Source organism: Denticeps clupeoides, chromosome 4, assembly GCF_900700375.1.
Source record: "Denticeps clupeoides chromosome 4, fDenClu1.1, whole genome shotgun sequence".
NCBI classification, from domain to species: domain Eukaryota; kingdom Metazoa; phylum Chordata; class Actinopteri; order Clupeiformes; family Denticipitidae; genus Denticeps; species Denticeps clupeoides.
The window spans coordinates 13,249,078-13,275,613 of NC_041710.1; the positions used below are offsets into that span (position 1 = coordinate 13,249,078).

The 26,536-nt window shown below is 41.8% G+C and overlaps 1 protein-coding gene across 2 annotated transcripts in view; it reads left to right on the forward strand.

Moving 5' to 3' along the window:
* LOC114789206 (potassium/sodium hyperpolarization-activated cyclic nucleotide-gated channel 2) overlaps positions 1–17,906 on the forward strand; it is a 36,003-nt gene extending 18,097 nt beyond the window's left edge. Inside the window, exons 5-9 of one of the 2 annotated variants that reach the window (XM_028978369.1) lie at positions 2,942–3,160; positions 11,679–11,825; positions 12,544–12,784; positions 14,657–14,821; positions 15,307–17,906. In XM_028978369.1, coding sequence (XP_028834202.1) covers positions 2,942–3,160; positions 11,679–11,825; positions 12,544–12,784; positions 14,657–14,821; positions 15,307–16,247 — 1,713 coding nt within the window. In that variant the 3' untranslated portion in view covers positions 16,248–17,906. The remainder of the gene's footprint in view (positions 1–2,941; positions 3,161–11,678; positions 11,826–12,543; positions 12,785–14,656; positions 14,822–15,306) is intronic. The other variant, XM_028978370.1, reaches the window with a different exon arrangement.
* The last annotated feature ends 8,630 nt before the right edge of the window (positions 17,907–26,536 follow it).

Here is a 26,536-nt window from a genome sequence, read left to right on the forward strand (position 1 = left end):
GTGTGTGTGTGAGAGTATGTGTGTCCTACAGCCAGTGTGTTGGAGCATAAAAGCTGGACAGGCACTGCAGGCCTAGATAAGCATTTCCAAAGTGGTGTTGATGGGGGCAGAAACAATCTTCATTACAGCAAGCATGGCGGCAGAGTATATTTCAGCCTATCGCCCCCCCTCCACAGAGATGCTCCTGAGCGCTATCACTCAGAGGCAGAGCTGTGCTCTTTCTTTTCTCAACAGAGAGGGGAGGATGCACGGAGGAATTGGACGGGACGGAAGCTGCCCGAAGCCTGATAGCGTTTCACTCTCGCCTCTCCTGTCATATTCATCAATTCCTCTCATGCTTTCAGCCACACACACTCTGCCTGTCTTCTTCTTCGTCTTACTTTCTATTCCCCTGCGCCACTTCAGAGTCATCCTTTACTGTCACATGCATACAGGAGAAAGACTGCGGGACACGGGACAAGGCTGCTTAGGTGTGTGTGTGTGTGTGTGTGTGTGTGTGTGTGTGTGTTTTAGTCATGCTTTACTGAGCGGAAGTGACGGATAATTGGGTGTCGCTCATCATACAGACAGAGGAGGACCGATAATTGTCAGAATGTTATAATGTATGCTGTCTTTTCACTCTTCTCGTGTACTGTGTCTGTATGATTAGAATTGATGAAATGATGAAAATGCACTTTATGAATCATGTCATTTAAACACACAGATATCTTATTTTATTACCTTGGGTAAAACATCTGTCGAAACACTATTACTAAACCTTTATTTATTTCATGAATGTATTTTTTTCATTTTTTATTTAATTGCCTATGTGTGGCCATTTTGTCACAATAAATACAAACAAGCAGGATAAACAACTGAGCGCTGAGACTCACAGACACACACAGACACCATGCTGACAAACACGGTATCACATACACACACATACACACGCTTTTGCCTCTCAGCTGCTATTTCTGAGATAAAGTGCTTGTGTTTCATCCATAATTCATTCACTTCACTAACTGTGGCTCACAGAGGAGCCCTATTCCTTCCTCACCCATCACTCCATCTCTCCTCTTCTCTCTCATTTTGATGGGGTAGCTACTATCATGTGACCAGGTTCTGATTGGACGAGACATGCTGTGTGACTAGAATGAACAGAAACTATTAAAGGACCCATTTTGGAAAATGCAGAACACAGCCTGCCAAACTGGCCCTGATGCCAGTGTGTGTATTCACCATGACCCTAATGTGCTTCAGATGATTATGCCAGGTTTGTCACATGATGTTGATGATATAACTACAGCATTAATACATGATAAATAGAAATATTTCCCATTAATTACATTATTTTTCACTGTTTCCACAATGCATCCATACATTTAAATTGGTTTTATTCAACTCAAAGATGCATTTCATCATTTGACCTTCCTCTGTGTCTTCTGTGTCATTGGAGGAACGTTATTGTGTGGTTTTCTAATCCTGGTTGGTCACACAAAGAAACTCTGAGTGAATGTGTGCTTAACGCGCACATACACATCAGTTTGTGCTGACAGATAAACAGAGAAGGGGTGAATGAGAAAAGATGTATAGGAAGAGAGAGACAGCAGAGTGAAGACACGGTTTATCCTCACCGTGCAGACTTCCTTTTTAGGGCGACAGCCCTTGTAATTGATCTGCCTGGGGAATTAGTCAACTGTCACTGCATATCCAATCCATGCGCATTTTAAAAAGGGCAGACTTAATAGCCCCTTGCTTGAGCTCCTCGCTGGCAATGACTCCTCAGCACTGCAGGATGGCCACATGCTGGTCGGCTCGCGCTGGGGGAACGGCCGCACCGGCTTGTCTCGGTGCGGAGAAGCATTCTGTCACGAAACTTCGAGGGGCCGGACAGAGCCGCAGCCTGCTGGCAGGAACGTTTTTTTTTTCTTTTCTCTTCGTCCCTATCCAACTTAAAACGATTCTCAAAGACATTAAAAACTGAGCCGAGGGGGAGGGGTGTATCTTTATAGAAAACCCGGCATTGTGTCTGTGCACTCTACGCTGTTCCAAGCATCAGGAGTGATATTTGCCGTGGCTGGTGACAGGGCTGCTTATGTGTGGTAATGGCTGTGAAGGATATTGCTCTTGAAATGTTGCCTTCCAGGCAGAATTTCGCTGATTACCAGCCAATCGTTCTCCAGACGTACACTTCATGTAACCTCTGGGTAACCTTAAGCCCCGTGGAACTTATTCACACATTTGACGGGTTTTAGCATTTCTGATTTTTGTCACTTTTTGTCACTGTTTGCAAAAATTCCTCACATCTGTATATTGCCATAATGATCTTCACAATGATCTTTTTAAACCTATAAGGCTGATGGAACAAAGACCTGATCTTTGTTCTGATCTTAACGAGTTCAATCTGTTTTAGATATTATAATATTCTCAAAGTTGCATCAAAGCTTTTGTGTGCACTGATACTTGGTCTCCTTAAGCTGGAAGTAAAGATAGAAGTGAGTCGTTACAATTACATGAGAATTAATTCTGAACTGGCACCATGATTGGTTGAGAAGAATCTTGGGATCCTGCTGATGTTGTGAAACGGCACATCTATGAAAAAGTTTACTCTCTTACTTACTTTTCAAACATCTACTGCCTATCTCATAGAACCATTGCTGTGGAAGTTAAACCTCAAAATCCTCAGCAAGGTTTTTTTCAACTGGTAACTGGTATCTGTGACTGCAGAACACCAACAATAATATCAAACTGATGTCCCTCCAGGGCACCATTGCTGATTTCATATTATATTCAGTTCTGTTCACACACTCGCCAACACAAACACACAAACATGGCTGCAGAAAAAAAAACGATGGTATCAAAACCGGCGTTCACGCTGCAGAGTTGACAGGGCGTAACTAAAGGTCCGTGAATTGACGTGCAGCAGAATTCAAATGCTCTCCTTCTCTCCTCCTCTGTTTAGAATGACACGTGGAGTGAGCTCTACTCCTTTGCGGTGTTTAAAGCGATGAGCCACATGCTGTGTATTGGCTACGGTCGGCAAGCACCAGAGAGCCTGTCGGATATCTGGCTGACCATGTTGAGCATGATTGTGGGGGCCACCTGCTACGCCGTTTTCATTGGGCATGCCACCGCTCTCATCCAGTCGCTCGACTCGTCCCGCCGACAGTACCAGGAGAAGGTAAGTGGCTGAGTCACAGACTGCCTCTTTGTGCTTTGCTGTGTAATTGCTTCCATTGCTTTCATGATTCCGTTTAGAGGCCCATCAGAATTTTTTGATAAGTATGTGGATGGAGAGGCGGGCCCCATGTGATAAGTTATCCCCCTTCCCATGGGTAGAAGAGAGCTGAATTGAGTAAATCGTGATGATAGGCTGTATAATAGGCATCATTGATTTTAGGTACCAACAATTGCTTTGACTACAGGGCTCTGCAAACCTCAGCAAACGCAGAGCTATACCACGGGCCCCCTGAGGACTGGGCTGGGAACCAATGCACTCAAACCAAACTCAATTAGATTTGATGTAGGGAGCAGATGACCACTGTATGGAACCGGTAACCCCTGCAAGTCACACTGGAACACAACTGAAAAGCATGCATTTTCAGGCCTGCTATGACTATTGAACACTTTTTAAGATTAAGCATTATTATAAGCTTGTTATAAGTTTATAAGCTTGTTTTAATAGGCTGAAATTGTATTTTGCATTGTGACTTTGTGGGTTTACTTATCCATGGGTAATGACTTTCCAATATTGGAATTCACTAATATATCTAATCCAATCTACAACAATGGAATTCATTGTGTGTGTGTGTCTGTTGAATTATGTGAATGTCTTTAATTAATTCATGTTACCTGAACTGACGAATTGCAACAATGAGCTACTACTGCTTTGGTTGCTGTTTTACTCCTGCAACTGCTACTACTGCTGCTACTACTCCTGTTACTACTGTACTGCTGCCACAACTGCTGTTATTACTCCTACTACTGCTACTTCCACAGGGCTGTTTGTACTGTGCACGCTGCCCATGAGCCCATTAGGGGTAATAATAGCTGTCTGTCCCTCAGCGCTTGGGCTGTGTGGAGATGATGTATTACAGTAGTGGTGTTACCATGCAGACAGGGCAGGCACATTTTCGCCCTCTTATTTGCTGTAGCCATATTAGAGGCGTGGTCATCCTGTCAGCAGCCAATGAGGTTTTGAAGGGCGTGTTTTCACCCAGGTGAAGGATAGAGGATAGATGCCAAGGGCCTTTGTGTGCTTGTGTGTGTACTCATCAGTGAACACTTTCATATGGTTGTGTGTATTTGGATGTGTGTGTGTCTGAGTGTGTAAGCGTGGGATATGATGTCCCTCTGTAGCTGGGAAAATTGATGAGGCAGCAGCAGCAGCGTGTCCTGGTAGGGCTGGAGCAGCAGCAGCAAAGTCTGGGTGTCCTTGAGCCCAGCTCAGCCAAGCCAGCCGAGTGGACAGGAGAGCCTTGGAGTGGGGGAGGAGACCGGAGTGAATAATCCGGTTCTCCGTCCGCTTTCAGCGTTTTGGAACATAGAAACACCTGGGTGTCCAGCTGTGTTCAGTCTGTAAGTGGTTCTGGTTCTGTTTCTGGAACGATGTGACAAAATGTGCTTGGTGGTGATGGAGTGTGAATTGTCCAGTTGTTTGCAAACCCGGCCTTAATAGTACATAAAAGCAGTCTACACATCAGCTAGAAATGAACAGTCAGCACCTGATGACCTACAGTGTTAAAGCATCTGATATTGTGCATTTTAGCAGAACCCTGAATGTCACAAGATCTTCTGTATAAACCTGATATTGAATCAATGGCAACCTGAGTAAATACATGACATCCTCTGATACCGAACGGAATATGGATATCTTCCAGGCAGGATCTGGCAGATGGGTTAAGTCCCAATGCAGCAAAGAATAACCAGATACATGACATCTCTGTGACATTAAATGATGAGATTGTGAGGTGGCCTCACTATTCAATAAGATCACCACTTAAAAGATCTGGAGCAGTGCTCACAATGTTAAAGGAGGATTAATTCAAACATTTTTTCTGATGCAAGAAAAGATATTGGGGATAGTGATTTCCCGAAATAAGGCAACAAGATTTAAAGAATATAACAGGAAAGGACTGCTAGTTAATTATCATTATATTGAAAAGGCGCAAGCAAGCAACCATCCAGCCCATTCTGTTGGTTTGTAATAATTTAGAAGATGCCCATGGTTATGAGGTGCCCCCTAGTAGAGTGCATCATCGCTTTGTATGAGGTGCCCTATAGGCCATATATCAAGCTTGCACATACACTATTGCACAAACTCGCACATACACTATCTTTCCTCACGCATCTATATACAAACCTTGTGCATACACAATATATTCTTCATATGGCGTATGTGTGAGGTTTGTATGTAGATGCGTGATGAATATATAGTGTACATGTGAGGTTTATATGTAGATGCGTGAGGAATATATGGCATAGGTGCAAGCTTTGTATGTTGATGCGTGAGAACAGATAGTGTATGTGCGAGCTTTTTTTGATATATGGCCTAGGGGGCGCCTCATACATAGCGATGATTAGCAAATTTCATGCACTCTACTTCCTGATTCTAGATGCTGTAAATCCTTTACAGGCAATGTATCAAATGCACTGGTGTAGTGCAAGGTCCCGTCTCCTCCCTTCTTCCTCTGTTACCCTCCATCCTCTTTGCTTGTAATACCTCATACACATGTCAGGACCACACACACTACCAAACGAAACATACAGATACATTATATGTGTTCTAATTCAAGAATTCTGATGAATGAACTAGTAAATGTGAACATACACCATTTACCAGGCCAAAAATGAGGATGCTTTTCTCCTGTTTTTTACAGTTTTAGTTCTGTGTCAGGCCCAGGGTGAGTTCTCCTCAAGGCTCCTTCAAGGGCACTGTGTTTTTAGGGCAGCGCTGGTCAGTGTGTGTCCAGTTCACTAAGATTAATGGTTAGTTGAAATAAGGGTCAATAATTTTTATTAAATGTAATATGAACAATAATGTGAGTTGGTTTCTGGACAGGAACCAGGGGCTTTTTAAATTTACACTATAATCATAAAACATCAGCATAAACAGCATCATAATTCGTTGTTTTTTCTCATCTGATATTAAACATTTTAATTCAGACTTGACTGATTGTTGGCTGAGGATTTAATAAGCTTGTTGTACAGAGATGAATTAAGAAAGCAAAATAGCAGCCCTTTGAAGTCTACACATAATAAATTAAATGTAATTTATTCTATATTTACCTTTCCATCACACTTGTCTAGGTGGCCTAGCGGTTAAGGAAGCGGCCCCGTAATCAGAAGGTTGCCGGTTCGAATCCCGATCCGCCAAGGTGCCACTGAGGTGCCACTGAGCAAAGCACCGTCCCCACACACTGCTCCCCGGGCGCCTGTCATGGCTGCCCACTGCTCACTCAGGGTGATGGGTTAAATGCAGAGGACAAATTTCACTGTGTGCACCGTGTGCTGTGTTGCTGTGTATCACATGTGACAATCACTTCACTTTACTTTAGGTATATTTCCAGAGCTCTCATCTACTTCCCTTCTTCCTCTGTAGCCTTCCATTCTCTTTGTGTCAGTGGACTCAGTCCAAACCAAACACTTGAGAGTTTGAAGCTTGAATCCTTTAAAATACACGTTTCACATGCATTATATACTGCCACCTTTTTTTCTCGAGTGGTTTGCAGTCTCCTTAATCTTAATTTTGGCACTAAATGGAACTGTTCTTTGTAATGTAACATATCATAAACAAATCATGCATTAACTAAAGTATTTAAGTTTATTTTCCTGGGGTTTTAGCATTTTGCCACAGGTAATGCCACAGAATCTCAATAGTATGCAGGTCAGGACTAGGCCACTACGAAGTCTTCATTCTGTTTATCTTCAGCCAATCAGAGGTGGACTTGCTGATGCATTTTGTCCATATAGGTCACTGCAAAACTAAAACGCGACACATGCCATTTCAAGGCTGTGATGGTGCTTTGTGTCTCTGTGTGTAAGTGAGAGAGTGTGTGTATGCTTTACTACTGTAATAAACCTCTCATGATGACAGACAGACTTGAAGAACAGTGAAGGACGGGGAAACCTGCCTTGCCAATGAGGTGGAGAAGGATACATACATCCTTTTAATAGCCTGTTTCATGGGCCCCTGTACAGATGTGGACCCCTGGAAATATTACAATCTTTCACCTCACCAACGATGGCCCTGGATCTGAAGGCAGCCAGAGAGTAGGACTATAATTGATTATTTATGGCAGTGTATTGTGGAATGTAATGGAGTACAAATGAGCCATAAGCTGCTGAGTTATTAGTGGTGAATTCTGTCAATTGGCTGAATATTTGGCTGCCATGTGTCTCACAGCCTTCAGCTCCTTCTTTGCCTCCATCTTCCGCTTGTGCACACTGTAGAGTGCAAATCACCCCAAGATGCCTTAAGCAAAGAATTGGAGAGAGTTTCTACCTCTCTCCTACCCAGAGCACCCAGAGGGGTAATTTGTCTTCTCGGTGCAGCCAGGCTCCTTATCGCTTATCGTCTCCATTTCTCTGTCTTAAGCTGTTTATTCATCACACCTCCTGGCCATTATTGTTCAAGTTACCAAAAAAATAAGCAATATCTGAAATCTAAAAATTTAAATACAGCTTAATTCTCCCTTCAGCAGAACAATAACGTGAACTGAAAGAGTCCCATAGAAGCAAAACGTTTGTCTTTCAATTTAACTCTCGGGACTTGAATGACTTGCAAATAATCTTTTCACATAGATTACAGTATAATAGCAGACTGTTTCAAATATACAGTATAATAGCAGACTATTCTCTCTCTCTCCCTCTTTTTTTCTCTCTCTCGCTCACTCACTCGCTATATATATGGTTTTACACATGCTGCTGGCATTATTTAGTCTATAAGGCACCATATAACCACACTCACTTATGTCACTCATACTATGAATAATCACTTGTATTTGAATGTGGTTTTGCTTCTCCAGCAGAGAGATAGAAAGGGCTGCTCTCACCCTCACTGCATCTGGAGTTCATTACTGTGTCACATTCAGCAGTCTGAGCGGATGCCTGCCAAAATTCAGAGATTCTCCACTTTTTCCTCAAATCCCTCCACTTTGCTGCCAGCTCCACAAACCTCCATGCAGGAGAGCCCCTGTCTCCTGAATGTTTGAAGAAACCTGGACTGCCCGTCTGGATAATACTTTGCTCTGCTTGTATCTGTCTGCTCAGTAGATGCCTGCATAATAAATTGGGCAATGTTTTGTGAAGGTGAATGTGATGCAAACATTCTGAATATAATTTAATCCTCAAAGATCAAATGTATGTTTGTGTTAAAAGTGAATTTCGTTGTCTTTATTTTTGACCTCTTTGTGCTTTTCAAATAAATTAGAGCATGTTCACAAATGTCACATTGCATCAGAAAATGAGGGCTGGAGGGGTGGTCAGTTGTGGCTTACTTTTCATTTTCTTCCAGCTATGTCCCATAATTAGTGTAAATTCACAGAAACCTACATGACATGAATTTGGTCACTTTCCCTCAAAAAAACTAAGATGTTCATGGAACCCAAAAATAATCCCTTGAACTGCTGCACATGTGTCATATAGTTGCCGTACCTCACTTGCAGTTCCTTTTAATGGGGTGAATAGGTCCATCTGTGTGGTGCTCCGATGTGTAAAGCAGGATTAGAGCTCATTGTTCCGTTAAATGGTGCAAAGGCCCCAGCAGTGGACTGAAACAAAGTGACACATGGAAAGCTGAGTCATGGCCGCGGGGCCTGGGCGTACTTTGTCTCTTTCTGAAATGTGCCATGACTTTTCTTAACAAAACAAAATGAGAGTTTTAAATATAAAAATCGATTTGAACGCCTGAGGAAGGAGGAGTAGAGAAGAGTGGATTCTTGAGGGATTTAGGCCAGGTATAATGGTTGTTTGCTATGAGGTTCTTTGTCTTGCAAGTTGACAGCCAAACCCCTGGAGGAAACTCGGGAGACAGCGCCCCTTCCTGCCTAATTTGCTCTTCTTTCCCCATGGTGGCTCACAGAACACCGAGCTATGTTAAGATCAATTAGAATTCCTTTCAGAAATACACACAGAAAATAGAGTGTTAGTACATTGTTGTGATAAAAGTGGTGTTTTAATTTAGTGATCCAAGGTAGAAATGTGTTTTGGACCTGAAAAACCAGTCATGGTCTAGCAGTGGGGGCTGGAGTATGGTGTGACAACACACCTCAAAAAGTTAAAGCAGGATGCCCCCTCCAGGTCTATGGCATGGTGATCTGAAAGCATGCTGGCATTAGCACCCTCATCAAAAGCAGTAAGGCAGACCAACAAAAAAGGCAGGACCTGGGGAGAATGACAGAGACAAAGGGGGGAGCCAGATGGGGAGAAATAAATAGGTTTAGATACCTGGAGAGTAAGAGCAAGGAGTTGGACCAGGAGAAAATGAGAAGTGACTTTTCATCTCAGAACTTTGTGAAAAGGAACTAGCTCGTATGTTGTTTGTTGCTGCAGGCGCTTTCGTATCTGCTTTGCCAGGATGTATCCAAATTTTTCACAATGGATATGTTACAATAAGAGTGATGTATGCAGCAGAACTGCTTGTAGAAATGAACAAATTATTATATAATTCAAATTACGGTCTAGAGGGAAAATACAGAAGGTGCCAACTAATATGAAGTGTTTTAACGTGCATAAAAAGAGGCTCTTATATTATGGCTCTTATATTAGATATACACACACAACAAATCATTCTATTTAATGTGTGTTATTGGTCTACATTATATTATGAGTCACCAATCTGTTATGATTCATGTATTATCATTTCCCAGTTACATCATCTGCCTTCTGAATGATGATGTACTTCTTTCTATATTTACAGTTACGTTTACAGCATCAGACACCTTTATCAGAGTGACATGCAATGAGTAGTTACAGGGACAGTCCCCCTAGAGCATCTTAAAGATAAGTGTCTTGCTCATTGACACGTTGGTACTATGTTGGGTTTGAACCTATGACTTTGTGTGTTACCCACTAGGCTACTAGAAGGACAGGGCCACACATTACATTTACATTTATGGCATTTGACAGACGTCCTTATCCAGAGCAACTTACAACGTGCTTCCATCTAAGGGTGTAAGAAATAAATGAGTGTCAATATATTTTATATTTTGCAATTCATGAAAGTAGGATCACAAAAGAATGTCAACTTTGTAAGGACTTATTATAGTATGTATCTCCGTAAAGTATCTCTTTTGCTCTAATCTGTATGAACATGGTATTTTTCATATTCTTCATATCCCTACTCGCATCATATGTGGTTCCAAGAACAGGACTCACCTCCTGAGCTGCTGTCCGACTCCAAGCATTTTGAGCTTCCGCTGTTCGCTTGACAGCAATCTCTTACTTTTGAAAGCAAGAGGTCCTTCATCAACAAGCTATTTGTTATACTGTGGCCCTCTCCTTGGGCAACAAGCTCCTCTGCTTCGAGTCATGGGCCCATTTAGCAGCAGGCGGCTTGTACGTGACTGAGATGTCTATTTATGTAACATCACTCCTGGAGATGAGAGGTCTGATTCAGGGCCCCCAGGGACTCTGTTTTGTTCTGAATTATTCAGCTAAACATGTTTGGTGCTGACACCTGCCCGTTTCTCCCTTTCTTTTATGGCGGAGGGGTTGGTGAGGGGTGGGGGTGTTTTATGAAGGTCAGCCAGGGCGATCTCTCTGAAGCTGGCTAGCCCTCTTTTCATCCTGGAGGTCAGCTTCTCATGCTATTTTGCCTCTCGCTTCAGTCTCTTCCCCTGTGGGTGCTTTATCTGACGATTTATCTGAAGGCCATTTTGTTTATCTTATATCAGAATCATCACAGTCGTTCCTCTGTGATCTTTGTTCTTTAATTTTTTTTTTTTTTAAAGTGCTTAAGTGCTGTTATAATTCAATGATAACGTCAAGCAAAAGGTTGTAGGGGTTAGTGTTGCTGTTAATGTTTAGGGCAGTGAGTGTCCAGTTCAGCCCAGTTCAAATGTGAAGGACAGAATTTCTCTTACACCCATAGTATTGTTCTTGGCAAATGTATTTCCTGTTTCATTATTATTTGCTGTAACGGATCGGTTACATGATGACTAAATATACGTGTGTGTGTGTGTGTGTGTGTGTGAGAGTGAGGGAATGAAACTATGTGCCAGCAGGTTTCTTTTTTGGGAATGGGCAATTTAATCTCATCGGATGAATTGTATTACATTGCACAGTGAGTGGACTGCAGTATTTTGCAACAGCATCATTTTGCTCATCAGCAGAATAGCGCTGATAAGCACAGAAAAAAAGCTTGCAATCTTGTAACATATGACAAAGGAAAAATCACCACAGCTCCTTCTTGTACTGATTTGTAAAAGGATTTAGTTCATCTGATCAACCTGCAGCCATGGGCTGGTTCATGAAAACTAAGATGGAACCCAGCTTGTACCAATGATCCCTTGAACCGCTGCACATGTGTCACATGGTTGTCGGACCTCACTTGCAGTTCCTGTGCCTTTTAATGGGGTGAATAGATCCTGTTACTTTTCTTCGCAATCTGTCAATTTGTAGTGCCAGAGTCTCTGCACAGAGTTCTAGTCCTTTTATCACATTGCATGTCCTTCTCTTTCTCCATCTCTTTTCCCCAGTACAAGCAAGTCGAGCAGTACATGTCCTTCCACAAGTTGCCAGCAGACTTCCGACAGAAAATCCATGACTATTACGAGCACCGGTACCAGGGAAAGATGTTCGACGAAGAGAGCATTCTGGAAGAGCTGAATGAGCCTCTGAGAGAGGTGAGGCACTCACTGGGACTTAATGTCTAGGGGACTACACGGGAACAAACATGACAAAACAACTGCCATACAAACCCCTTTCTTTTTTTAATTCATTAAGCGACACAAAAATAGTTTGAGCTTAAAGGGAAAGAAGACAACACAAATGGATGTGCTCATGGATGTACTAAGTGTCTTTCAGTTTATTTGGTGTGATGTGGTAATAAATAGGTGTATACATATCCAGACTAAGATTTTTTTTGTCAGCCAGCCAATTGAATGGTTCAACTGCCCAACTGCATGGTTAAACCATTCTGCTCTGGATTTGCAGTTCCTGAGATGTCTATAAAGTATTTTAACAAGATGTAATTAACCCTTAAAAGCAATCAATATTTCGTGACTGTCTTGTGGTGACAGCTGAATGACTCTGAAGTGAAATGTGTGATGCCCTTTAGAGAGCCTAACTGCAATTCAACCATTACTGATCCACAGAATGCCAGACTGGGCTAATCTCCATTTAATCAAACTGAATATCGTAGGTGAATAAAAATCCTTAATTAATAATTAATCCAATACATTTTAAACAATTCCTGCAAGTCTAAGCAGCTGAGCAAGGACCAGATGAGTAAAAGTTGTACCACCAGGAGTCATTCCGATCCCAAAACAGAAAATATTAGAGAACAGAAGAGAGAAAGCAATACATGTATCATCTGTAATTTCCCACTTTGGCCTCTTGCAGGAAATCGTTAACTTTAATTGCCGTAAGCTGGTGGCCTCCATGCCCCTGTTTGCCAATGCCGAGCCCAATTTTGTGACTGCTATGCTGACCAAGCTACGCTTCGAGGTTTTCCAGCCAGGAGACTACATAATCCGTGAGGGTACCATTGGCAAGAAGATGTACTTCATCCAGCATGGGGTTGTGAATGTGATAACCAAGGGAACTGTGGGAATGAAGCTGACGGATGGGTCCTACTTTGGCGGTATGAATCCCTTTTAATACTCTTAATTTGTTGAATAAAAGTGGGTATTTAATGCTTTAAATGGATGCTGCAATTGACAATGACTAAAACAACCCTTTTATCTTTTAAAATACCATCCAGCTGACAGAGAGCTGCTAAAGCATCACTGATTGTGAATCATTAAGCTCAGCATGACTATCTTATCTTTTCCCAAATGAAATGGTCGATTTGGTTTTATTCACAAGTGTATGCACAGTCCAGCATGTATTTGTAAATAACAACTCAGCATTCACGAAAGATAGATTTTTTATGTGATTTATATAAAGAGCTGCATACATCACAAAAAGGATTTTTGACCAAAAAAAACAAAAAATTCACCTTAATCTGCAAAGTAGCCCAGGTTCAAAGAAGGTGAACAAGCTGCCATTTGAGGAGTGAGCCATAATGACCTTTGTGACATCAGCAGTCTCCTTTAGCTAAGCCACTTCAGTTACAGAGGATGAGATTGCAGGGCCTGTATTCATGAAACATTTCACATTATGAGTTCTGACCTAGAGCCAGAATTCTCCTTGTCCATCTTGAATGGAAATGGCAAAGAAATTCCTGTCCCAGACCTTATTTAGTGTCATATGCTTCATGAATATGGACCCAGCCTTGCTTCCTTCCCGAGGATCTTCAGTGCTTCTGAGCCATGTGCAAATTAGGGATGCCGTTCAGATCAAGTGTCACTTGTGCTGCCTCTTTCCGGCACATACCAGATTGCATTGTCCTCCCTGCTGCAGTCTGTGCTCTACCCTGTAGCTGTGATTAGAGAAGCAGCATTGCACCTCTGCATCAACAAGAAACCTTTAACCTGTGAAAACAGCTTGTTTTTAAAGGTTTATATGCAGATGGGTCATTTCAGGACTGCTGGTTAGTGCTTTTGGTAAAGTCTGTGTTATAATAATATAATAATTAAGTCTGTGTTTCAATACTGTGTGCACTCTCTAGTAAAAATAACCTTGTGAAGGTCACTGAAAATTGAATTATCACATGATTCCTTTAAACCAAGAATAACAATTTGTGGGGCCCCCATTTGGCAAAAAGATTTTCTGAGTCATTATAATAGAATTTCCTTTTTATTAGGAAGTGTGCATGGACTCCAGGGTATTACAGAGAGCATAATAGAGGGGTCTGCTGGGTCTCTGAAATAAGCTCAGGCAAAACCTATTTGCACTGGCCATTTACTTGATACATCCTTATTTGTTAATTGTTGGTTCATTGTTCATCATTCTTTATTCATTACAATTAGTTATTCATTGTTCATTAATGGAACTTGTGAAATATTGTTGAGAATTGCTGTTGTATATTCAATGGACAAGGTAATGTAAACCTTGGAATGTAAAACAGAGAAATTGTCTATTTTTAGTTTTATTTCGCTCTTCCGTCCCACTTTACTTTAGGGGATTGGAATGCATGAAAAGAATCTATTCAAATAATGAAAGGTTTTTGCCTTAATTGGGAGACTTTTGATGAATGAATCATGCTCAGATTCTCCCAAATTATGGCATTGTCTAAAATTAGATACCGGCTTTCCCACTGTGACAATACTTGGCAACACTTCAACCTTTTGAACAGGACTTGAAAAATGGACCAAACATGGTAGCGTAAAAAGAAAAAGACAATGCAGGCCATCATTTCTGAGCAGACACTGTCCCCAGAGAACAGTGTGGAAAATGGACTGAACACAAAGCTATAATTCTGTTTGTGTAATGATTTAGTGGGCCATTTCTCCTCTGAAACTATAAACAGGGAGGCTCATCCATTCTGTAATGGCAGCAGGTTTGGACAGTACTGTCATAAAATGTTTTAGTAACATACATATACCATTCCTTATCTTCCTCTTCCCCTCAGAGATCTGCTTGCTGACGAGAGGCCGACGGACAGCGAGTGTTCGGGCAGAGACGTACTGTCGTCTGTACTCGCTCTCAGTTGATCACTTTAATGAGGTCTTGGAGGAATATCCCATGATGAGGAGGGCCTTTGAGACTGTGGCCATAGACAGACTTGACCGACTAGGTACAGCACAACACCACAACATTCATAAACATATTTTTCAAACTGGCAAGAAACACAGTGCTATTTAGTAAGTACAAAGCATCGGTCTAGTAGTATCTGCTAGTATAAGGTAAGGCATCCAAAGGGTGCCGGTTGGTGGTTATCATCTGTATCCTGAAGAAGAGAAATATTTTTTTTTGTTGGTGTGTTATTATTTTGTTGCTCAAATTCTGATCTTTAGTTATGTTTTATGTGAACAGAGTTTAAAAGGAGAAGAGGCTGACTGATTATCTCATTCTTGATGTTTTAAAGCCTCTCCCATTAATACGCCACATTTGTCATAATTAAAGATCATGCCTCTGTTGTTTTATTTAAGTAAATTTAGGAATTCTTACATTAGCAAACAATTCATGCGTAGCCCGTAGTGCCCATACTGTTCAGTACAGTCATCCATTGTTGTAGCATCTTATGGATTCTATAATCTCTCAATGGGATTTGTCCTGCAGGCAAGAAGAACTCCATTCTGATGAATAAAGTTCAGCATGATCTTAACGCTGGCACCTTCAACAACCAGGAGAATGAGATGATCCAGGAGATTGTCAAGTACGATCGTGAGATGGTCAAGCTGGTTGACCTGCAGAGGCCCCGTGCTATGTCCATGACCCCTACAACTGGGGGCTTTTTCGCCCCGCCAGGTCACTCCCAGGGGGGCGCTTCAGCCATTGCAACCCTACAGCAGGCTGTGGCCATGAGCTTCTGCCCCCAGATGGCAAGTCCTATGGTGGGTCCCAGTGCACTTCAATCACCCCGCATGGTACGGCGCTTCCAAGTTATCCAGAACCTCTCCAGCCCGGTCTCAGTATCCCCCCTACAAGCGCATCCTTCTGCCCAGATCCCTGGAGGAAGTGGCAGTGGTGGGGCTTTCGCTTCGGCCATCTCCTCTCCCCCAGTTCAGAGCCCTTTGGCAGCTCGGACCTTCCAGTACAGCGGCAGCCCCATGGGTTTGCCCTCGGGCTCCCAACTCTCCTTGGTCCAGCAACACACAGCAGGAAGTCCTACCCAGCGCAGCCCGGCACACAAGAGCACCCACTCTCTACACATGGGCGGCCTGAGCCAGGAAGCACGTGGTTTGTCGGCCTCCCAGCCGTCCTTGCCCCAGGATGCCAGTGTCCCCGTGGTCCCCAGTCCTCCTCCGTCCACTCGGGTCTCGTCCACCTCCATAGGGCCTCCCCCTCAGACACTCCCAGCTGTGCCTGGGCCATCAGGGGTGCGGGGTGTCGTTCCTCAGCGGGTCCAGACCTCGTCAGGTGCATTCACACCCCCAACACCTACGAGTGGACCCCCACACGCCAGCGGACACCTGGACTCAGGGGTACATAAGAAGGATTCCATAGCAAGCCTCCCTGACACGGACATGCCCAGATCCCGTCTCTCTTCCAACCTCTGACCCCAACCTTCAAGCTCCTCAACAACAGCAGAGATTCCTCACCGTGTCTCCAACCTTTGTGAGTCCCAGTTGTGGATGGATTCAACTCATTCTGCCTCCACCGGTTTAAAGACGATCTTAGTCTCAGTGAGGACTAAGACGGCGTCGGAAACAAAGGAGGAGGAAAATGATTAAATGATTTGTGCTATTGAGTGAACACAAACACCTATAATATAGTATTAATACAGAACGAGTGGGCAGAGTCCACTCGTTTCTCTCATGTAGTTGTAGTGTTATCCACAACCAGACTCCATCTTATATTGCTGTTAAATTGCTGTTTCGGAAAAGAGAACCGTATCTAATGTTACCGTTGCATACTCTGTAGAATTCACTCAGTGCAATCTAGCCTGAAATAAGGGTAAATCAGGGACTTGCATCAGATGACAATGATGACATTTTATGCTTCTAGATGTGTCTTTTGTGTGTTCTTCTTTCTGTATAAGCTATTGTAGCAAACTAATGAATCATTAATCATATTGTTGTAAAATAACAATTAAAATAGCATTATAGACCGCTGGTCGATCTTAAATCGATATATGTACATATGTTTAAGAAAAAGATGAGGAAACAGTAGCGAGAAAAATAAATATCTTCATTGTATCTACTCAAAACCAAAGTTGAGCTCGAACACAAAGTTTGGTTGTGTCTATGTCAACTGATGAAATCTGAAAAAAAAAATGCCATTTACATATGTGACTGCCTTGATTCAAAGTTTAGAAGCCATATCTATGGTTTGTCTGTATGTGGGTGTGTGCGTTTTTGTGTATGGCTGTCTATGCGTGAGCCCATTATTGTTTTGTTGAGAGTTGACTGCATTGTGCACATTTGGACACTGCTTTGGTTGGCCTTTTAGTTTTGACTTGTCGACAAATGCAAAGGCAATATTCCACTGCTTCTTGGTTGCACTGAATGTGTCTTTGGAAATAGACCAATGGTACCAGCGGCCACTGGTAAAGGACAACCTGGGGACTTATCTATACCTTATCAAAAGCTTTCAACTGTAAAGATGTGTTTTTTAATGTTTGACTGATCCACAACTGCTGCATAGCTCTTTCGTTTACTATTTTAGAGGTTTTTTGGCAGCCAGCAGCAAATCCTTTTGTAGATTTTGTTGAATGGATTACTTTGTCGCACTTTCGACAGCTGAAAACAAGAGGATGGAGGCAGGGACCCTGAGCTGATTGTTTTTGAAAGATTGCAGATAAAATTGTTCCCCCAGACTCCAAAACCTGATATTTGCTCTGCTGCACACATTTGCCAGTTTATGGCAGGAAATTATAGCAAACTCAGCGAGGCCTTGCTGAGTTTGCCTGGATATAGAGCTTTAACGTTTGCCGGGACTCAGGCAACGGGCACAGCTGGTGGTCATATCATATCACTGGGTGAAATCAACAGACAACCATTTGGCTAATTCTAAGACGCGTCAGCGTTACAGAATGTAGTTGTTTATTTAATGTCAACTGCTGCAATTTTTCACTTGAAGTGATATTGTAAATATGAAACTGTAGATCACTTATTCTTATTATAGCATCACAAGGAGAGGTGAAATTGAAAAAAAAAAATACGAACAACAATACAGACTGAAAGGATTATGTGTGTAATTGTGTTGAATGTATGCTTCACACATTGGAAGAGAATAAAGTTAACTGACAAACTGCCATGTATATAGGAGAAGAGTAAGAAATGCAAACTTGGAGGTGAAAATCTTGCTTTGGATCTGTTTGAATGTTTTTTTTCTCCAGTGTCCTGTAATGTTGAACTAGACCGTTCATGTTCTCTGTGCTTTGTTTTACTTGTCTGTGTGTATGTGTGCATGCGTGGGGACAGATGGAGCCAGTCAACTCGCCAGAAAGCACAGCGTCACGTCACAACTCTCTCTGACCTACAGTACAACATCACAGGCCCCGTCACTAACTCCACCTGACCACAACTGGGCTAAATCGAAACGTCCAGATGTTTTGGGGTACAGATAGGCAGCTTAATTAAATGTGTGAGTTATAAATCATTGGTTCACGTCCAAGGAGAATTATTGATTAATCTGTGTTAATTCTGTAACCTATTGTGTGTTTACCCCTAATGTCCCGTCTTTTTCTTCAGGTTATTTTGTACACCATATTTCATCTATATTTTCTCCATGGCATAAAAGTCTGTTGGGAAGTGAAGGAAAATAAAAAAACAATGCATAATTTCGGTTTAATACCACATTTTATACTTCATCTTGGTGTAATTATATATATTTTGTATTTTGCTGATTGCCTGTATTTCAAGTGGAGCGGACATGAGACTTTTCTTCAATTTATGCTTTATGTGAAACATTACTGAGCTAATCATATTGCTCCCTTGCTTTACTGTAAACACTTCAAAAAACAATTGAATGAAGGGTGAACCTTTGTTTTATGTGCATTAGTGCTGTGCAAACGCGACCTGCTGCTCCTTTCGTTCCGTAGTATTGCAGACGCATATTGTGTATCAGAGTTCGCCCTGCGTAAGCTGCTATGTGCTGTATGCTGTTTTGGATGAGGGGTCTGGTGGGTGTGGATGGGTGTGGGTGTGGGCAGGGATGACGTCTGCTGTCCATGTTCTGAGTACCCAGAAGAATTCTCTCTGCGTTTAAGGCAATACCCCTGACTGCTCTGTCTCTTTATACAATGCATTTTTTTATTGTTCAGTTTGCTGCGGTGACTCCAGATTTCCCTGCAGTGATGCTCACAGTGAAAGGCAACATTTGCAATCCCTGCACATGCTTTACCAGACTGGCAGTTTCTGAGAGCATCTGCTGTTTGGAGTTGGTTTATAATGGTTGCCGGGTGTTACCGGTGCTACATGCCTTGATGATTTCTTTGTTAGTATAAATCAGGGTATTTTGTGTTCTTATTGTTTGTTCAGTCAGATGGTTTTTCTGAGATGTTTTTGTTCATTATTTTCAATTTTTTGTTTGTTCTACAGTGTGCCCCAAATGCACAATGTACTGTATATACCTAGTGCCTAGTATATCTAGTTTCCACATAGTCTATTTTAGTGTTATGTGGCTATAAGATGCAAATATGTGTTCTTTTATACCTTGCAATATATGTATCATAGCTGATAATTAGTGTAGTCAAACTTGGGGAAAAAATAAACTTGCAATGTAACTCCTCCCAGTTGGGAAAACACAAAATTGCACATTTTTGTTTGGGCCTTGGAGCAGTATGGGCTGTGCCTGTTTGTTTATGGTTGACACACCAATTTTGTGGGGGCACTTTGATGAATTTCAACCAAAACCTGACTTCACCCAAACATTATCTGCAATGAATGGCTGAAGTCAGCAAACCTGGACTCTGATGGAACCATGCACATATATCAGTTTGGATGCAGCAAAAGACCAGTGATTCATAAATGACCCTAATTATGGTGGTGGAATGCACAGATGAAGTGCAACGTTGAGAAGATTCAGAATCAGTTTGAAAATGCTTCCATTAAAATGTAACAGGCTCAATGGTTATGGTAACGCTGCTTTAGTTAGCTATTTGCGTGGGACCTACCTATACCCAATATACTGTATGCACCAAAATACTTGTGGAAAAATGCAAATATATGCCTTGTTGTGTGAGTAATGTAGTTGTCAGGTCATTGTAGTCTCCTGTAGTTTACGTGTGTGCTCCTTGTGTTTTGCTGTTTAGTGTAAGCAATCACCCCAACCTTCTCGATGGTCCCACTGGAAAAACCTAACTAGGTCTTCTGTTCCAAATCTGGGAGACTTTTTCTTTTATGGAGAAATTCATATACTAATTGGTGCCAGGAAGATCCATTGATCTTTCAGACTGTCCGCTAGAACCAGTAAAGGTAGACCCATTTTTAGGATGACACAGTTTTGTCCCAAAAAACTTTTTTTTTTTTCAAAGACCCAAGTACATCACAGTTAGGATTTCTCACTGTTACTGCAGGCACTGATACATAGACCTCTATGACTGCACTGCTACAGATCTTCGAGCTAAAACCAAGTAAGGCAGCTCTAATTTCAAAGCTTTTATTCCAGTTTCTGTCACACTATGACCAAGCAACTTGGATCGGTGTGCCACCCCGTGATGAATCATTCGTCCCCTGAGGAGGTTGGATCGGATGAACTGTGCTAAGATGGCCTGTGCCCAGGTTGTAGTCTTCATAGTGCAGAGGGACTGAGCTGAGCAGGGATCGGACTCATTAGGTTTCCTTCAAAGTGAACACTGTGCCAGGCACAGTGTGCTAAAAAAATTTATGCAAGTTTTGAATTTCAGATAAATCTGCTTTCGTTTTTGTTTGAAAAGTGACAATACTCCTCGGTATTCTTGAGTGCATCCTTGATTTAGAAAATTTACACCACATAAATAGTTTATGTGAAGCCAGATTTGTAGTGTGTGTGGTGAACACAGGGCCGAGTGTCTTCATGGTGAAAAACGAGAGGGATCATGGAGCCAGAAAGGATCCGGTGGACACCTTTATACGTCTTTTGACAGTTTAACTTTTAATGGTGAATGGATTGGTCTGCATATCTATGACTTGATCCTGTGATTACAAAGATGTTTAAATCTCCTGAAAGACAGATGATGTGGAGAGTGAATGTGAATAGTAAATATACTTCATGCACCATAAATCATGAAGAAAAGCTTGAAGTGGATGTTTCCACAGTTGCAAGTGTATTAAGGTGTGGCCTTGCCCTGAGAAAGGAATTCTGTGTCCGTGTAGCACTTGCATGGATAAACTGACAGATTCCCACAGGCTGGCGCACATAAAACTCTTCCGGATTGAGTTGATCATGGAAAGATTTCTTAGTTTTGGTTGGTTGGCGTTCGGGTAACAGCTATTATTAACACACCAAGGCTGTCTAAACTGATGTCTGTGTCAGAGCTCCTCAGAGTCTAACAGAGCATAAAATAATGTCAGTGGCAATGTTGTTCAAATGTTCCTAACAAATGAATACTTGTTGTGCAATAAACCCATGAGCGCATTGGCTAAGTTGTTTACTGTGTCTCTTTATTTGTTCTTCCTCTTTGTACAGATGAGTATGATTTCTGAGGCAGAATTGAACATAAACAACAAGGTGGGTATAAAAAAATCACTATTTCACTGAGGCTGGTACTGTATCTGCATGTTTGGTTACTGTGGTCCAGAAATTAATTTAACAGAGATTTTGCATTTGTGATGAGCAATGACAACCCATGAAGAAGGGTTATTGCTAACAAAGATGACACAAGGGATCAAGGAGAGTGAAAGGAGCCTAGACCTTGTATTCAGTGTTGCCAGGTTGGGCGGATATGTAGAGCAAAACTAGGTAGAGCAAAACCTAGATTAGGTTTTCAGGAGCCAAATTTCTATTCATGTATAAAAAGTAGTTTTGAGAGTGGAAGTGTTCAGAATGAGGAAATGTACAAGAGGTGTCCATTACAGAAATACTGACACTCAAACAAAAAGAGCTGAGTTCATCCTCTCCAAGATACAGATAGCCAGTAAAGCAGTCATGTCTTGTTATGTCTAGTTATTGAAGACATACTTGATGGGACATTAGTAAACACTCCCCACAGGCTACATCTATTGAAGTGTTCTCACCCACAATACTGTTCAACTTCTAATAATAGCCTGTCTCTTCCAATAATAGCCTGTCTCTTATAATAGCCATTTTGCAGTGTTGATAATAATGGCTTAGAATAATGGTTTATTGGCTTATAATAAAGGATGTGCTGATTATGCAGAGCTGGGACTGACTGGAACAAGAACAAACATTCCTAAGATTAATGATCATATCATTGGGCAGCCTGCTATTGACAAAAACATTCAAAAATAATTCTTTGTCTCCTTTGATTCTCTATGACTGCTGTGAGGTATGAATGCACACAATGTCTAATCTGTACTAAAGTTAATTTGGCGGTCATGAGTACTGAATATCTGCAATGGCCTGAAAAATGCTTTTCATGGATTCATCACAAGGGCACTACAAGGACACACATTAAAAAATGCACTCTTACAGACACACACTACTGCACAATATCCTGAAATAATTTCTGTCTCTTTGCAGCTTTCTCTCACTCACAAAACAGCTACCTCATCTCTCTGTTTCTCTCTCAAATGCACACACACACACCCTAGCTGCTTGATGGCGTGCACCAATGAAAAAGGAATACTAGCATAGCCGTTGGGGAGTAAACCAATCTCAGCAGTCCTCACATTTATCTGTACCTATCCCCTCTCTCTTGTAGCACACAAACTCACATACTCACTCAGACTCTCCTGTCAAATACACCTACACAATTTACATGCACTTATTACTAAAACACAAACATCCCCTCTCTCCAGTCACACACACACACACACACACCTTTTACTCTGAGAATACACACACAATCAGCACTATCTGCTTGCGTCTTCACTGCAGACAGTAGCTGTGCTGCATTAGTGATGAGGTGTCTGTGTCTGGGAGCCTCCCAACAGTGTATGCGTCACTGTGAGACAAGGTCAGTCCAAGGACACACTCCTCTGGCGCAGCCTAGGGACAAACTCACACACACACACACACACACACACACACACACACACACACAGAATGGTTCCTTTGGTGATACCCTGGTGCACTGCTGCAAGGTCCTAGGAACAGGAGAGACAAATACAAACCGCATGTACAAACACTCAGGAACACAGACACACACATAAACACACACCCACATAACATACACACACATATACACTTTTATATCTTTGTAAGGACCTCATACAATAATGCAATCACATGCATGTAACAAGACTGAATCTAGTCCAGCAACTAAAATTGAAATTGTGAAGTGATTGTCACATGTGATACACAGCAGCACAGCACACGGTGCACACAGTGAAATTTGTCCTCTGCATTTAACCCATCACCCTTAGTGAGCAGTGGGCAGCCATGACCAGCGCCCGGGGAGCAGTGTATGGGGACGGTGCTTTGCTCAGTGGCACCTCAGTGGCACCTTGGCGGCTCGGGATTCGAACCGGCAACCTTCTGATTACGGGGTCGCTTCCTTAACCGCTAGGCCACCACTGCCCCTGAACTAAGGCAAATTTACATGAATATCATCTTTCTATACACACAGACCAACCATAAGATTGAAGATAATATTATTATATTACCATGAGAGGTGGCCTAGTGGTTAAGAAAGCGGTCCCGTAATCAGAAGGTGCCTCTAAGGTGCCATTGAGCAAAGCACCGTCCCCACACACTGCTCCCCAGGCGCCCGTCATGGCTACCCACTGCTCACCAAGGGTGATGGTTACATGCAGAGGGCATTTCGTTGTGTGCAATGACAATCACTTTACTTCATTAACATAACAGTTGAAGAGAATATTATTGACTTGTCTTGTGACAGCGGTGAGTGGAATATATTAGGCAGCAAATGAACTTTTGCTTCTTAGAAGTTTATATGTTGAAAGAAAAAAGCAGGGAAGGAAAAGAGTAGGAAAAGAGTAAGGATTTGAGCATCTCTGACAAGGGCAGCATTGTGACCACCAAAAATCTGGGTCATAGCATCGCCAAAACTGCGGCTCTTGTATGCCGCAGTATGTACCAAAGTGGTTTAAGGAAGGAAAACAAGAAAACCACTGACAGTGTAGTCGGTGGCCAAGAATCACTGATGCATAAGGGGAGTGAGGCAGTTTAGGTGACAAAAGGGGGAAAGATTCAACATTAGTTTTATATGGATTTTATGATATGGATGTATAGACATAAATGGTGCATTCATAGTCTGAACCCTCCCTATGTCTGCATCAGTTTTTCTGTTTATTGTTCTTTTGATTTTTGCCTGGATGTTTCCCACAACAACTATCAGATTGGAAAGATATTTTCTCCTGTGGCCTAGATCCATATGTTCACACATTCTCTCTGGCCTCCAACTTCCTCCACCTTTGAAAATGGAGTGACTCCATTTTTTAAAACAATGGAAAATTTATTGAAGCTTTGATGGTGGTAATTTATATTACAGCATCCTTGCCCTTATTACATCTATACCCCATAGCTGTGGTAGCATAGCTGGTAAGGAATTAGACCCATGATCAAAAGGTTGCCTATTCAAATCAAGGTGCCACTGAGCAAAGCACCGTCCCCACACACTGCTTGGCGGGCACTGGTCATGGCTGCCCACTGCTGATGGGTAAAATGCAGAGGACACATTATGTTGTGTGCACAGTGTGCTGTGCAATCACTTCACTTCTTTTAATTTATTGTGTACCATGCACAACTTCATGTATATATGTACGCATAACAAGTTCATGGTATTACTTTTCCACATAAGAACACTAGTCCTCCCTAATGCATTTACCCAAGTTATCTCTGTTTTTCAAAAAATGAAAGCAATATTTTACCATCTCACCAGCAGGAGGAATATCTGATGAAAAGGCCAAGTTTCAAATGTCAGAATTTGCATTTGGTCAGTACTGGTGCAAATCAGTGAGAACTGTGATCAAATGGTCACACAACCTGAGGCTCTGTGTGTGTGTGTTTGTGTGTGTGTGTGAGAGAGAGAGAGAGAGAGAGAGAGAGAGAGCAAGAGCAAGAGGTGAATCCTCAAAATCTGCTGGAAAGGTGTTGACACGTGGTATGCACAATTGGAAAAAAACACTAATAACTATAGAAAAACATCCTGAGTGAAACAGAAGCTTTTCAAGTGTTACGCTGAAACATTGCTAAAAAAAATGGTGATAATCTTATGGCTGATCTGTGTGTGTAAGACAATATGAAATGAAAGTTGGATAACCTGTTATCCTGTTGGATAACCTGTTAACCTGTATATCAATAAATATAAATGAATACTAATCAAGCAGTGCTATCTATGCACTATTAATGGCAAGTGAAAAATTCTGCTAGTTAACTAATAATAAAAAAGTCATAATATTTGCTTTATTATGCTAGTTTTTTTGCTATGTTCATTTAGTAATTTTATTCAAGTTTTATCTACATTTTCATCATTGTTTCTCTTTTGATATCATATGCTTTGTAACTCTTGGAATGACCTCTGTCAAAATGTGCTTTACAACAAATTTGGTTTGAGACTGGTTTGATGTACACAACATGAACAAAACTGATCACCCAGGGGATCTGGGAAATCCCCACACTCTAGACCACCATGCCTGACCTTGGCCTTTGATCTAATCCAAGTGCATGTTGACATAAAAGTACATTCAGTTTGCACAGAGGCAGAAAATTATGTGGCTAAACATGCATATTTCATTGCTTTCATTTTATTGCTATGACCATGATGATTCACAACCCCTGTTGTGAGAAGTACCTTTTTAGTGGAGCGGGAAAAAGGGTTATGACCTCATTGCACCCAGCTGTGTCACACCCTATGTCATGGACATCTGGAAAATGAACATGTGACATGTATGATTTATTCCATGTAATCCACCCTTTGAGTATAAATAATGTTTTTTTGTCCGTCCCATAAAAATGTGAACCATGTCCAGTCTGCAGTAATGGAATAAACTAATTATAGGAGATTTCTCCCGTTCACCATCTCTCTGTACTATCTACATGAGTCTAAATAAGCATCCCTCAATTCAGAGATGGCTGAGGGCAGGGGACAGGAAGAAGCATTTCATATCATGCACACACACACACACACACACACACAGCAGCTAACACCTGCCTCACACTCACCTGCCAACCTCTTCCCATTACTAACACACAGCTGTTAGCCTAGTGTCCTCCTGTTTCAGATCTCCCCCGTCTCTCTCTGTCTCACTTGCTCGCTCACTCAGTCACACTTTTCTCTTGTTGTTTTTCTTTACAGCATGCCCATGTTTGAGTGTTAATGTCCCTCTTTGTTTTAATCTGTGTGCATTGTGTTGACTGTGTGAATGTAAAGCTGCATGAAAGTAAAGCTGTGTATGTATGTGTGTATGCGTGTGTGTGTGTGTGTGTTGTGTGTGTGTGTGTGTGTGTGTGTGTGTGTGTGAGTGTGTTGGGTTTAATTTGTCCGTTGCTGGCTATTGTTCATTTTATGCTTCTTGTCCTGGAGTACTGGTGGTTTCCAGGTTTTGTTGTCAACTACATTAAACTGATGATGAATCATTATAGGCCTGGTTTCAAGTCAGGGACAAGTCAGAGATCCTGACACTGAAAAAAACTAAGTAATCTGTCACACCTAATATTTAAGCATTTATGTAATGTGAATAAACCAAACAAACCTGCTGTCAGTAGAATTATAGCAAATCCAAAAAAAATAAGTAATCGATCAAACCTGCTGTAAGCTTTTTGTTTATGTCAATGCTAA